We start from the raw sequence: 15,258 nt of genomic DNA on the forward strand, positions 1-15,258 counted from the left end.
AACAAAACCTCATTGAGGGGTAGCCTATCCTAGTGTGTGTGTGTGTGTGTTTGAAAAGCAAGATAACTTATATGCAGTGCAGCTAAAAAAAATTAATTGGATTGTTATCCCAGTCCAGCTCTGTCCACTGTCTCTGGATTGCACGCTCAGTTTCTGACTGGGTGAGTGTCTGGGGCTTTATGAACTCTGTTATTCAGTGAATTCTTTAAATTTCTGAGAAATTCCCTTCGATGCCTCTTCGGTTACAGCTACTATCTTTGGCTCAAAGCTGCTTCTCACAGAGGAAAGGCATTTTTCCACAAACTGCTAAAACTAAATTGTGACATGAATTAAGAATCTTAAATGAACAGAAGCTAGATTTGGACAATAGAAGAACCACTTAATTATAAGAGATAAAAACTGTTTTGAAAACAATGATCATGCAAAAATGAAGGATGATTTTATAAAGAAATTGTACAAAATATAAACAAAATATCTATTTTATTGAGATCACAGCACATGAAAGTCACATGGCTACAGCGTGACAGTGTTGATTAGGAATGCAAAATACTTTCAAATTATGTAAAATATGGATTTGCTCAGAGCATCTCACCACAATATGTTTTTTAAGTTTTTAATGAAAACATTCCAACACAAAACAGGAAAACAAACAAACAAATAATGGACAGAAAACATCTGTAATTAACCTGATTAAACAAAAGGGTTCTAGCAGACAAGAGCCATGTGGATGTATATTCGTCTGGGTACAGGATATAGAAGGTGTTACCACATAAGACATCAGGAAGCACAGTGAGGGGTCTGTTCTCAGGGCACAGGGATCTTCTTATTAGATTCCTTCTTATTATCCAAATTTTCTGACATGTACTGTACATGGGTGGTGTCTGTCTAGACCAATACTTCCATTGTAGTGTTGAGCTGCCTGGAGCAAAAAGGCCAGGGATGATTTATTTATTTTTTTTGTCCCAGTTCAGTCCTGTCTTTATTTCAGACTGTTTGAGTGTCTGTGGCTTTAAAAACTCTGTTATCCAGTGACAAAATAGTCGGTCAATGACTGAAAGATTCCCTTCGACACTTCTCCTGTTACAGCTGCTCTCTCTGACTCTGAGCTGCTCATAGCTTTTCCATAAACCTCTTTACACAGACTGTGAGTCTCTGTGAGGTCTGAAAGTTTCTGTTCAAGAGTCTCCAGCTCTCTGTTCTTCTCCTCTATCTGTCTGTTGAACTCTTCCTGCATCTTTGTTTTAGAGGCCAAAATGTTTTTCTGGAGTTCAGGCAGGATGATCTTCATGAGGTTTCTCTCTGTCTCCATCCTGACCTCTCCTTTATACACCTCCCTGATCTCCTCCATCTCCTGTTGGTGCCTCTCCTCCATCTCTCTCCTCTCCCTCTCTCTCTTTTCTTTTAGTTTCTTCACCTTTTCTTCCATTTCTGCCCTTCGCGCTACCTCTCGTTTCAGCTCCCTCTCAAGTTCTTTCTTTTTCTCTTCATCTCTCTCTTCTTTCATCTTTCTCTCCAGTTCAGTTGTTCGGTCATTCAGTTGTCTGATGTCTCCTTCATGCTCCTGGATTATTCCTTCCATTTTTCTCAGAGAGTCCTGCACCTCCTTATCTATTTTTTCCTTCACTTCTATCTCCTCTCTTATCCTTTTCTCTTCTCTTTCCCTCAGGATCTTAGTCTCCAACACTCTAATCTGAGCTTCTGTCTCCAGGTAGATATCACCGCTGTAGAATTTCTCTCTGCTTCCTTCCACCATCTTCTCTATCTTCACCAGCAGCTCTGAGACCTGAGAACCATCTCCACTCTCCTTAATGTTGAGACAGTGAAACCTGTTCCCACATTTCTCCACCAGTCTCTGGACCTCCTGGTCTCCTGATTGAATAAACTCCTCAATGTTCTTCTTCTGAAGTTCATCAGTGACACTAAATATGATCATGGTGTTTCTCCAACATCTCTCTCCAAAAATCTCCTCCATTTTCTCTAGCATCCCTCTCTCCTCTCCTGTAGGCTGCTTTATAGGTATGACTAGGAGAAAGGCGTGGGGTCCTGGAGCGGACAGATGGACACAGAGTCCTACGTCATGTCTCCGCTTCTCCAAAGAGAGTCCAGGAGAGAACCAGTCAGGAGTGTCCACCACAGTCACCTTCCTCCCAGCCACCTCCCCCTGTGTGCTCTCACTCTGCTGGGTGGATGTAGATGTAGCTGTAGATGTAGCAGCCTGGTTCCTCTCCTCTCTGCTCAGGATGGTGTTTCCTGCTGCACTCTTCCCAGACCCCGTCCTCCCCAGCAGCACCAGCCTCAGTTCTGCTACAGGAACCGACACTGGAGGATGTGGACTAGACAATTCTCCACCCACTGAAAATTAAGAATAAATAATTTAATACAGAATCACTTACTGCATTGTGGTGATTATGTTGTTCTCTTGCGGTGGACTGTAGGACAATAATGATTAAATCAGGTAAGCCTAAGCCTTTATGTAAAACAAATTTAAATTCCACAACACAAATAGTTTTTTTAAACAGCAATAACATGTATTGAGCTAGAATTAAACCTTTGTGGTATTTGAAGCCCCACCCATGAGTGATCTTTGCCCTATCACATGACAGAGACCAATCATGGCAGGTGAATGCTAACATGTGCTTCTATTTCTCATTATTTGTTACTGAGACTGTTTTATGCCAGAGTTACAATATTGATCTTTTCACTGTAATCTAATTAAGTGTCTAAATCTGCTTATTCTGTCTTTTCATAGACATCTACCTCTAAACTAGTGTTGAGTTACACACTGAACAACTAACATTAATCACTTACATGTAGGACGTTTTCCATCCATACTGTTTCTTCTCCTGATTGGTGCTGCTGAGTCCTGAGTCTCTCCACTCACTAGGAAACATCAGAACCAGTCAGAATGAGAGAGACGATCTTCTATAATTAATCACTTTCACTGTTTAAATTACACTTCCTTACAGTAGCTGAAGAGTTGCATCATTAAGTATCATTACAGTATATTTCATGTCCTTACATATGATTTATTAGGTGTAGATTTACTAGTTGTACTCATAAAAAAAAACTTATTTTAATTAATACAAGTAACAAATTACTCACTATATGGAGGTAACCCTTCCTTGCTGTTTCTTCTCCTGATGGGGGCTGATGATTCTGGATCTGTCTGTTCCTGCAGCTGCTTTGTTTTCTCCTCTAGAAGTCTGTCTTTCTCTTGAAGCTGTTTGTCTCGTTCAGTTAGTTTGTTTTTACTGGATTCCAGTTCATTCATTACACTCTCCAGTTGTCTCTCTTTGTCTTTCAACTGAGTCTGATTCTCCTCTAATGTCCTCTTTGTTTTCCCCAGTTCATCTTTCACCTCTCTGAGCAGTGTGTCCTTCTCTTCCAGTGTTTTATTCTTCATCTTAAGTGCATCAGTACTCTCATTAAAAAGTCTGTCCTTCTCCTGCAGCTCTTTGTGTCCCTCCCTAAGTTTGGTTTTACTGGTGTCTAGCTCTATTATTACACTCTCCAGTTGTCTTTCTTTCTCTTTCAACTGAGACTGATTTTCTTCTAACATGTGATTTGTTCTATCTAATTCTTTTTTCATCTCTCTGAGCAGTGTGTCCTTCTCTTCCAGTGTCTTGTCCTTCATCTGAAGCATTTGTTGATTTTCTGTCAGGCATTTGTCTTTCTCCTGAAGCTGTTTGTCTCTCTCCATTAGCTGTGTCTTTTTCTCAGTTAGACGCCTCTCCGTCTTTTCAAGATGTTTGTTTTTTTCTGTTAACTCAGTTTTCTGTTGCTCCAGTACGATCATCATCTCCTCTAGTTGTCTCTTCTTGTCCTGCAACTCTTGTTCCAGTGTTTCCAGTTTGTTGTTACTGGTTTCCAGCTCTTTATCTGTGTTCTTCAGCTGTGTTTCTTTCTCACTCAGCAGTTTGTTCATATTCTCCAGTTGTGCCTCAGCATTTCGCCGACTCTCTTCTAATTCTTTAATTGTTTTGTCCAATTTATTTTGTATTTGTTTGAGACATGTCTCATTCACTTCCAGTGCAGCATCTTTCATTTGCAGTATTTGTGATTTTTCAGACAGATGTCTGTCTTTCTCCTGAAGCAGTTTTTCGTTTTCCATCAGTTTTTGATTACTGGTTTCCAGTTCATTTTCCACACTCTCCAGTTGTCTCTCTTTGTCATTTAACTGAGTCTGATTCTCCTCTAATGTCCTCTTTGTTCTTCCCAGTTCTTCTTTCACCTCTCTGAGCAGTGTGTCCTTCTCTTCCAGTGTTTTATTCTTCATCTTAAGTGCATCAGTACTCTCATTTAAAAGTCTGTCTTTCTCCTGCAGCTCTTTGTGTCCCTCCTTCAGTTTGGTTTTACTGGTGTCTAGCTCTTTCATTACACTCTCCAGTTGTCTTTCTTTCTCTCTCAACTGAGACTGATTTTCTTCTAACATGTGATTTGTTCTATCTAATTCTTCTTTCACCCCTCTGAGCAGTGTGTCCTTCTCTTCCAGTGTCTTGTCCTTCATCTGAAGCATTTTTTGATTTTCTGTCAGGTATTTGTCTTTCTCCTGAAGCTGTTTGTCTTTTTCTGTTAACTCAGTTTTCTGTTGCTCCAGTACGATCTTCATTTCCTCTAGTTGTCTCTTCTTGTCCTGAAGCTCCTGTCCCAGTGTCTCCAGTTTGTTTTTACTGGTTTCCAGCTCTTTATCTGTGTTCTTTAGCTGTGTTATTTTCTCACTCAGCAGTTTGTTCATATTCTCCAGTTGTGAGATTTTCTCTTTAACTTGTTCAGTAGCATGTTGAAGTTTATTATTAGTTTCCATTAACACTGCGTCTCTCTCAGAAAGAGTCTTCTCATTAGTCTCTAAACGTTCTTTTAGAATCTTCAGCTCTTCATTTTTCTCATTTAATTCTTTCTCCTTCTCCACGAGTCTGTTGTCCTTTTCCTCCACTTGTATTTGTGTCTCCTGTATCTGTGTGTCTTTCAGTTTCAGTTGTTGATCTCTCTCATGTAGAGCTCTGTCTCTCTCCTCTAGCTCTTTACTCGTCTTCTCTAGTGTTGTATTTGTATCTTTGAGTTGTGCGTCTTTCCCCTCAATGATTTTCTCTCTGTTTCTCAGTTCTGTATCTTTATTCTCTATTTGTCTTTTATAATCCTCCAGCTGTTGGTCTTTATGCTGCAGTGATTTAGACGTGCTGTCCAGTTCCAGCTTAGTGTTTTTTAGCTCCTTTTCAATTTCTTCCAGTTTTCTGATCTTCTTTTTATATTCAGTAAAGATTTGTTTGTCATCTATGTTATATTCTGAAAATAATAATAATAATAATAATAATAATAATTGGGATAATGTTTAAAGAAAATAATGCACTTTTTAATATAAGGGTCAATATAATATGTTTCTCATATTTGATGATATTTTAACTATTAGTCAAAAAATCTAAACAACATGATATAAATAATACTAATCAAAATAATAAAAGTTAGAATTGTATCCCTTCTGTATCTATAGGGCTTTACGTTACATGACTGATGTATTTTCTTCCAGTAGCACTCACAGTCATTCTCCTTTTACATTTAAGTCTTAAAGTTTTAACACATGGTGTAAATAATACCTTCTGATTTATGTTGTGATTCTCAGACAGAATATTTAGTGGAGAGATCATTAATCAGCTTCAGGCTGTACACATGAACACACGTGTCTTTACTTTTGTAACTCCTTCCACACTCACCAACACGTGAAGCAGATTTCTCCATTTTCATTCTCTCATCTTCTGTCCATTTTCTGTCTCTCTGTAGAAGAGAATAAATCAGTGTAAAGGTTTTATACCTGACTCCATACTGTATGTAAATAAAGTGTTAAATAAACATGAAGAGTGTGTGTGTGTGTGTGTGTGTTACTGAGAGGTGATATTACTTACACTACACACTGAGCTGATTAAGACTGATTTAAACTGATATTGTATTTAGTAACACACTGAGTTTTAATGCAGCTGAAAACACAATCACTAAACACTAAACTGATCATTACAGATAAATATCCTCCACTCTACAGGAATGTCTACTTTTTTTTAGCATCACACAATAACACAATATATTAATGTACTTATGCATCAAAATCTTCTGTCCCAGATTGTAAAGACACTGATGGTAATAAAAACAACATTAAACACAATCAGTCAGCCATGATTAAAACACACAACACAATTCAGACACTGAGAGTTTGTCATGGATTTGTTCTCTGAAGTGACATTAAATTTGTCCTACAGATTTTAATAAAATGGTTTTAAGTAAATTAATGTTGTTCCTGGTGTTGGGTCTCTACACAGATCCTCATGTTCAATTAAATATGTATTAAACCTTTCTATGTCTCTATAAATGAAATTTAAGACGTGTGGGAAGGTAATAATTTATTTAGCTTGTTTTTCTTGCTTGATTTATTTTGTTTATGTTTAAACTAATTGTTTACAATCATATCAATAATTATGACATCAGTAATCACAGTAAATTGTTAACTGTCATGTTTTCCCTGTGTGTTCCTGTTGTGTGTGTTCTGTAGGACGTTCATGTTCATGTTTGTTCCAGACTTCAGTTCCCAGTATGCATTGCACCTCACAAGTCAGTCACATGATGTTAATTGTGATCACCTGCACCTTGTTTAGTTTAATTAGTTTGTCTATTTAAAGTCGTGTTTCAAAGTCTTCTGTTTAGAATCCTAATGTATTTAGTTTTGTTTGCTTGTATTAGCTTTAGCATTAGCACGATCATTAGCATTAGCCCTTAGTTTGTAGCCGAGCCACAGCCATAGTTCACGTGTTTAATGTATAAAGGAAAAACTTTTTTATTTAACATATTAATCTGTACTTGCATCCTGCCTGTTAAATGTCATTAACAAACAGCTCAATGTCCATGTTTCTATTCAATGTGTCAGTTGTGTGATAGTTTTTCTGACCATCACTGTGAGCTGTAACCATAGTAACCCATCACTGGGTAATAGACTTATTATAACAATTTAAGATGTTTTTAAGCTGCTAGTATCAGTAAGAGATTTATGAACATTAATAGTTTAGTACAGTTTACTCACCTGATAAACACAGACGTCTTTTACTTGAGGATCTGACAAAAAAGACAAAGAAAGCTTGATTAGATTCCTAAAAATGCTTTGGTAATTCTTGTAAATGTCTCTGTATTATATGGAATAGTATTAGATATAAACATTCTGTGGCTGTTCTCAGTAAATACGTTTTGTCCTGCATTAGTTTGTCTCTCTTCTGTTTCTCTGCTGATTTTGGAAAAGAAATGGCTTTAGCTTTATCATATTAACTCTGTAAGAAACAAATTTACTGAATCACTCACTCACATTCTGTTATAATCTCTTGCATGCACTATTATCTAGTGTGGACTCTCTAACTCACTTCTCTCACTAAAGTTATATACAGTACACTACCTGGACAAAAAAAAAAAAAAAAAAAAAACTGTAAACTTTATAAAAAAAAATATGAACTGAAAAAAAATCATGAACGAACGTGATCAGATAACAAACACTTGAAGAAGTTAAATCATTAAAAATAAAATCCTCACTAAAATGGCATCAGAAATCACAGAGCTCACAGGATTGGGACTAAACAGCTGTGTGACTATCAGAAAACCACTTGTTAATGAGGCTAATCAAAACAAAAATAATCTAATTAAATGTACTGAATGACCAGGTTATTACATCAATACATCATTATTCTTCCCAGATGTCCTGGACATACGCTGGGCTCTGTGAGCATGAGGAAGCATTTATACACAGGAATTATCCACCACATTACACACCATAAGGAAAGCATGTAATGAAATACAGTATTAGTGTGTGTGACTTTTTGTAATATTAGTCAGTGTTAGTAATTTAAAAAAGGAGTTATTACTATAAAATTACAATCCAATTAAAACCTTCAGCTTTTTATCTCTCAGTATCAGTGTGTAGGTCAGATGTGTGTGTGTGTGTGAGTGTGTGTGAGTGTGTGTGTGTGTGTGTGTGTGTGTGTGTGTGTGTGTGTGTGTGTGTAGAACACTAATGATAAACTAGACAACAGCATGATGAATGTTCTGCCAGCGATCACAGTCTGTTGTGTTCACTACACTATGCTCATGATGCTCATATATCTATGTGCTATTGCACTCTGAACACACAGCACAGTCCAATCTATTTCATCTGCACAATAAATATATTATTCATGCAGCATCAACACATCACTATCAGAGAAAAGACTTTATACTCACCTAAAGAAAACTGTGAAAGTAAATAATAGAGAGTGAAGATTTAATGCATGATTACAAATGTGAATTGTTCCATGTGAAAATGTGAAAGTAACTGTTACTCTGGTTAAAACACAGCTGATGTGTGTCTTAATAAAGAAGAGGAAAACTAGACAACAATCAGTCATCACACACAGTAAATCTGTATAATGTAGCATTGTGCTAATATACCGCTAGTTCCCCTTAAGGAACAGAAATATCTTGTGATTTATTGGAAAATACTATTTTCTGATATCTGCATGTATTTACCAATATACAGTATGTCAGTATATGTGCATTTCCCCCTGTGTATTTTAAATCTATAGTTAAATATTCTGTAATATATCTATGTGCTATTGTAGTACATAAAGGAATATACAGAATATCAGATTCCCACTTCCTTTAATTAAAAACACAGACATTTATTAATGTAAAACACTGAACAGATAACAGAATGATGTGCTTTGCTACTGCCTCGTCTATATATTGGTTACGACAACATATGATATGTCGCAGTAGACTTGGGAAGATGTGTGATCTCGTTCTGTTTTTCTCTCTTTCACTCCTAAATCCCTCTCTCCTATTATAGAAGTTTTATAAATGAAGTGAAGGACTTCTGTTCTCAGTTCAGTCAGGTTGTCTTTATGCCGTGTGCATTAACATGACTTACTACTGTTAGCTTAAAGAGACTAAACGCTAGGCCGAGTCAACTCTTCAATGCTTTTTCACAATATGGTGTGATTGTTATGCAGAGCGAGTGATGGCAATTATTCTGTCTACAAGCACTGAACACTGTTAAAGCTCTGATTTATGTTTATTGTGAAGTGTCAGGAAATGTCATGTCACTCTGTGTTTCAGTAAGAACACAATTATGAGTCACAGCTTATGAAAATAATACGAAAATACCGATATGTTACTTGGACACTTGCAGAATAGACAACTGTTCCATCCAGAGGAATCCTGGGAAATGTTATATTTTTATTCTTATATGATTCTGTATGAGATTTTGATGGAGTCTGGCGGTGGTGTGTGTTATATGTTACATGTTTGTTGTGTCTTTTACTCGACATGGTAAACGTCTCTGTCCACATTATTGCAGTGCAGTGGGGTTACACACAGGTGCATTGTGGGAAAGAAGCTGACTGATGGAAGTGGAATCTCACTTACTGATCAGAGTCCTTCACATAAACATCATCTGAAAATAGTTTTATGTGTTTCTATTTGATTCCTGAATTAAAATCTACTGTAGTACATGTGATAAGTTTATAAAATATCAGTGTTTATCATTAGTGTGAAGTCGAGTTATTTACTTACCAGTGCTGAAGGTCCTGTGTGAAACAACAGAGAGAAATGTAACGTTAGATAAAATATAATGAGAAAAACTTATGATTTACAGACAAAATATCTTCATTCTTTGCTTTTAGTTTAAAGATGTTCAGCTAAAAGTTTAATATTTATATTAAAATAACAAGATAGTGAATACTAAATAATTTATAATTAAACAATTAAATACTCTGTGCAGTAACACACATCTGTGATCAACTGGTGAATAAGACACTTCATATCGAATGAAAATGCTGAGCATCACCACGTTCATTCACATTTCTATCTGTATCAGGAAAAAAAATATGGACGTCACAGCATTAATAATTATTATTAGAGTTATTATTACAGCATTAATTCATTCCGTTTCCGGTGGTGTTTCCTCCTGAACTCTGAATAAGCAGCTCATTTAGTTGCCATTAGATGTGCAGAGAAAAAGCTCAGACCAGACTATTAAAGACTAAAGAAATTCCACTCTGACAAATTCCATGTAACAACGCTTCTGTCTCTGACGCAATTTTACATCTTTACTTTTCCAAAGTCAATAATTTCCAATAATGGAGTGCGAGGCTTTAACTGTAATGCCACGTGCAAATCCACAGCCCACTACACACACACACACACGCACACACACAGACACACACACACACACATACACACACACACACACACACACACACACACTCACACACACACACATACACACACACACACACACACACACACTGCTCTCTCGCGATTCTTTGTAAAGGTAAAGCGCAGGTTAATTTGTTTTATTTTTACTTCATATTTTGTATTAATTATTTTTATCTATTAATTTTTTGGGGCTGTGGACCGAATTAGTTTTCATTATTTCTTATGGGGAAATTCACTTTGATTTACAAGTGTTTTAAAATACTAACACACTTCTGGAACGAATTAATGTTCGTAATCCAAGGTTTCCCTGTAGATATGTAGAATCTTTGTAAGAGTGCGCTTCACTTGTAAGAGTGTGTTGTGACGCCCCGCAGCCCCGGCCAGCCTTATATCTCTTTGTGGAAAATAAGTTATATGTATAATCATACAAAACAACGTGAATCTGAATGTGATCTCAGGTCGTCCCACAGGCTAAAATCCACACTGTGATGCACCTGGAACATTCCACACCCTTTGAAGGTCACCTTGGGAGATGCAAAACACTATCGAGTAAATAAAGGACAGATTTCACTGGCCGGGGCTCAATGTGGAGTTACGCGACTTCTGTCAGGACTGTCCCACCGGTCAGTGTACAGCTAAACCCGCCCCCGCTCTGCTAATTCCACTGCCTATCATATGCGTACCCTTTCAGCCTCTTCAGTCGGCTCAGTCACGCGTATTTAAGGTGGGCGATCGCGTACTGCTGCTTCTCCCCAGTGCTACATTCACGTTCAAGGACCCTTAACCGTTGTGGAACGAGTCGGGCCAGTGAACTATCGTCTGTAACAGCTGGGTAAGTGTAAAAGCACTGAGCTGCTCCTTAGCCCTTGCCTCTCTCTCTGCCTCAGAGCAAAGCCGCCACCTTATTCATCAGGGAGAGGATCTGATGCCAATGCAGAATCAGGAGCTGAGTGAACTTGTGGATCAGTTTGTGGGCTGATTTGTGTAAAACACAAGTCCAACACTAAAAGCTGTAACTCCTGTTATTAGTCTCTGTTATTAATTTACAGCTGTATAGAAGTGGAGAAGTGTGTACACAGTGCATTAGTGTGTGCCAAGTCAGATACCTTATTAACTAATGTGTGTTCTCTGGACTGTTATACACCTGTTATTAACCACTAGTCAGATATTCTTACTCTAAACATCTCAAACATCAGACATTTACATTTATAGCATTTGGCAGACACCCTTATCCAGACCAATTAACATTTTTAAATTTTTTAATAGTTACTCATTATAGTTGAGGTTAGTTGAGGTTAGTCAGTAGTCCAATGTATGTCTCACTTTAACCTCAATGTGTGTGTTTGGTTTCTCAGCACTATATTTATTATCTGTTCTATTGAATATCAAATAAGTCTAACAATCTAAAGGTCACATTTAGTGTGTAATTAAATTTCCTCGCTGATGTAAAAATGTCTCTGATGTAAAGTTATATTGAACGAATCCCTGATTAGCTGGAAAAGTAACATGTGATTCACTTATCAATCACTATTTAATTAGTATTTGTACAAGCTGCTGCTTTTAGGCCCTTGTGCAGGTGTGTTCAGAGTGAAAAACACACTTACTGTTTATTGGACTAAAATAAACTCCACTCCACATTAGCACCCTGTATACTGAACCTCATATTGAATACTGAGTGTGTGTTTCATGTACTGAGATGAGAAGCACAGATGATGATGTAGAGTTTATACAGTGTGGAGTTCAGGAACACTTACCCATCACTACTGTAATCTCCTCTGTTCTGTCTCCATCAGTGACCTGACACAGGTAATGTCCATAATCTGACCATGTACAGTCTCTCAGCTGTAAGGAGACGTTTCCTCTCTCCAGCTTCTGAGTGAACAGACTCACTCTGCCCTCGTAACGTCTCCCCTCTGTCACCTGTCTGTTCTTATAGACACAAACACAGTCTGTCTCCTTAAACCACCGGATCTCCATGTTAACAGCACTGATTTCAGGAGACAGACGACACGAGAGAGTCACAGCAGAGCGATTATACAACTCTCCACCACTGGGACCAATGAGTTTAAACTCATCTGTGTAAGAAACACACACACACACACACACACACACACACACACACAGTTAGTTAAATCTGCAATAAATAATAAATATAATTTTATCTCTGTAAATGTAACTTACTGCTTGCAGTCGCCATCTTTATCTCTTTCTGTCGGTTCAAACTAATAAAATCCTAAACACACACAGAAAGAGAGAGTCATCCTTTTAAACAACTTAACTCACACAAACACACTGTTAGAAAGCACAATTCCACGGTGTATTTGGAGGATTAGTTTAACAGGTTATTGAGTCGTTGGTGACTAACATGTACTTTAGCATGATGCTAACTCCTCTTACCTTTTCTGTTCCTCATATAAACATATCTGCTGTCCACATTTCACAGCGGCTCATCTTCACTATTTACCTCATTACAGTGTTTAAATATCGTGTGTAAATGTTCACTGTACAAATTCCTCCTGTCTTAAACCGTTATATCAGGAAGTGTAACGGTGCAGTTGTTCTGTTTCCGAGTCCAGAATTACTTTCACTTTCAGCTCCATTACAGAGAGAAAGCCCCGCCCCCTCACCTCTGATAACCCCGCCCCCTCACCTCTAATAACCCCGCCCCCTGGGCTCAGCACTTATGGTTCTTAATTATGCACATACAGTTGTGTTCTGTGTGTTCTGACACCTTTCTATCACAACCAACACTGACCTTTTCAGCAGTTTGATCTACATTAGTGTTTCTATTGGATCAGACTACACGGGCCAGACTTCACTCCCCATGTGGATCAGTAAGCCTCAGCCACCCATAACCCTGTCACCAGTTCACCAGTTTTACTTTATTGGATCACATTTTATGTGTCCTGACCACTGCAGACCAGAAACATTCTACATATATACACAATGTTGTCCGTGATAGAAAGTAGAGTTTGATTTAGGAACATATCTAATGACAAAACTCACAACACGTCTCAGAACATTACTGTTCCACAGTGAGGGAGGTGTTGCTCAGGACCATAAATTGCCCTCTTTATTTGTCTCTAGATGTTTCTGTAATACACAGTTTATGGAGTTCTAACCTGTTGCAGTGGATTGTGTGACTGCAGGAACCTGATTATTGCTTTTAACGTTTATAAAATGCCAAACGTCCCTAACTAGTGCACAGTATAGTGGATATAGTGGGTGTGGATCATGAATAATTTGGTGTTTCATTAGTGTGGCCTGGTGTTATCATCCACTACACACCTCGATCGTACACAGCTACAAACATCACTCCTAAACATCTGGAGGAAAATCTTTATATTTTAGATAAGCAGAGCACAATAGAACATTTCATATTGTTTGTGTTTTTTATTTATTTTCTATTACAATCTAGAAATGAAACACATATTGTACATGTGAACATTTATACTAGATAAAAAAAATAAAGAAAATCCCATACAGTGTGTTGAGGGTCAACAGTAGCTCGTCATGCTTAATTATTCTATAATGAATCACTTTAATGAGTTTTGACTGACAGAAATTAAAACACTCCAGTTGTTTAAATAAAATGTTAAACTTTAAAACTTGGGAAACACTGATGATCTGAAGAGTTATAAAAGATGAAAATATTTAAACATTATTTAGTCCGTATATAAAATTGAAGTCAGATAATATTTTTTAAATTGTAAAAAAATAAATAAAAATGTAGCAGTTCAGTAAAACACCTAAACCATGATTTCTAATGAACATAGTCAGGGAAAAAAAACAGGGAAAAAAACACTGACAAAATCAATAAATGCTCCACAAAATAAAACTAAATATATACATATATACTTAAGATCTCAAACACATTCATGTTGAGGGTTTGAACCGTGACACATGTGATAAAAATCAGTAGTTACATGATGGATGAGTTTGTCGTTATGGTTACAGGATGCTGTTACTGGAGTCGTCTCAGGACGTGAACAAGAACTCAGCAACCTGGCTTGGAATACCTGTCTCTAATCCACTTCTTCAAGGTCTTCCTGAGGATTTTAAACACCAAGCAATAAAGATGATGATGTATTATTTCACTGTGTTTGTGTCTCTGATTGAGCATCGTGTCCAGAGCAGGTACCAAGTGGGACAGCAGGTGTGTGTGTGTGTGTGTGTGTGTGTGTGTGTGTGTGTGTGTGTGTGTGTGTGTGTGTGTGTGCAACTGACATGTTGATGTACATTATATTCACATATAGGGAAACCTGTGTGTGGATTCTTTCACCTAAAACCTGAAAAACACTGAAGATCTGGACTGAAATTCCCATCAAGAATATTAGAAAACTTAACTCTGAATATTAATTCAGAATGAGTAATGTGTTATCATCAGTTATCATTTTGTAAATAAAAAGAGAGAGAGAGAGAGAGAGAGAGAGAAATGACTGCAGGATCAAGGATGTGTATCTTATAGTACATTGATTTAATCTGAATCGAATACAATGTTATAAAAAAAAACAGAAGGTTAATAAATGCAACAATGACATCGTCATCATCATCATCATCAAAACCCTTTATACTGAAGAAGAACGTTAGTATCATCAAAATATTTCAAACACTTTCAAGCCTGGGTGTTAATCAATCAAATCAGAAATAAAAACAAAGACGACTCGTTAGTTTCCCGACTTGGTTACGTTACAGATTCTCAAGATATAGAAGAGAACTCCTTCAACAGAACATCCTGACTCAGTCGTAGTTGGAGGGCACCACTTCCAGGACCTGGTCTTCTGAAAGCTGTGAGATGTGGTTCACAGTGGGGTAATTCGATCTTCGGGTTGAAATAGTTCTTGCCATAGAAACCGTTCTTCCAAGGACCTGGAGAAAAGCAATATGAAATCACACTCGTTTGCTATAAACACATCCATGGATTTGCTCTAGTAATACAAGTTCTCAGGCAAACAGTAACATTTCTGGTAGAATAATTAAGTACTTGTCCCAGATGTCCAATACAGTCATGATTAGACATTTACATTTGACATCATGAGTATA

At 37.3% G+C, this 15,258-nt stretch overlaps 1 protein-coding gene across 1 annotated transcript; it reads right to left on the minus strand.

Moving 5' to 3' along the window:
• Positions 1 to 686: 686 nt before the first annotated feature.
• Positions 687 to 12,412, minus strand: LOC128511919 (WD repeat-containing protein 87-like). Its single transcript, XM_053484970.1, has 10 exons — positions 12,397 to 12,412; positions 11,970 to 12,290; positions 7,061 to 7,092; positions 5,709 to 5,817; positions 4,515 to 5,283; positions 4,150 to 4,355; positions 3,664 to 3,879; positions 3,103 to 3,207; positions 2,809 to 2,880; positions 687 to 2,352 (listed from the first exon to the last, which is right to left on the minus strand). The coding sequence occupies exons 1-10, from the start codon at positions 12,410 to 12,412 to the stop codon at positions 1,022 to 1,024; spliced, it is 3,177 nt and encodes a 1,058-aa protein (XP_053340945.1). The 3' UTR covers positions 687 to 1,021.
• Between the last annotated feature and the right edge of the window lie 2,846 nt (positions 12,413 to 15,258).

Source organism: Clarias gariepinus, chromosome 24, assembly GCF_024256425.1.
Source record: "Clarias gariepinus isolate MV-2021 ecotype Netherlands chromosome 24, CGAR_prim_01v2, whole genome shotgun sequence".
In the NCBI taxonomy this organism is placed as follows: domain Eukaryota; kingdom Metazoa; phylum Chordata; class Actinopteri; order Siluriformes; family Clariidae; genus Clarias; species Clarias gariepinus.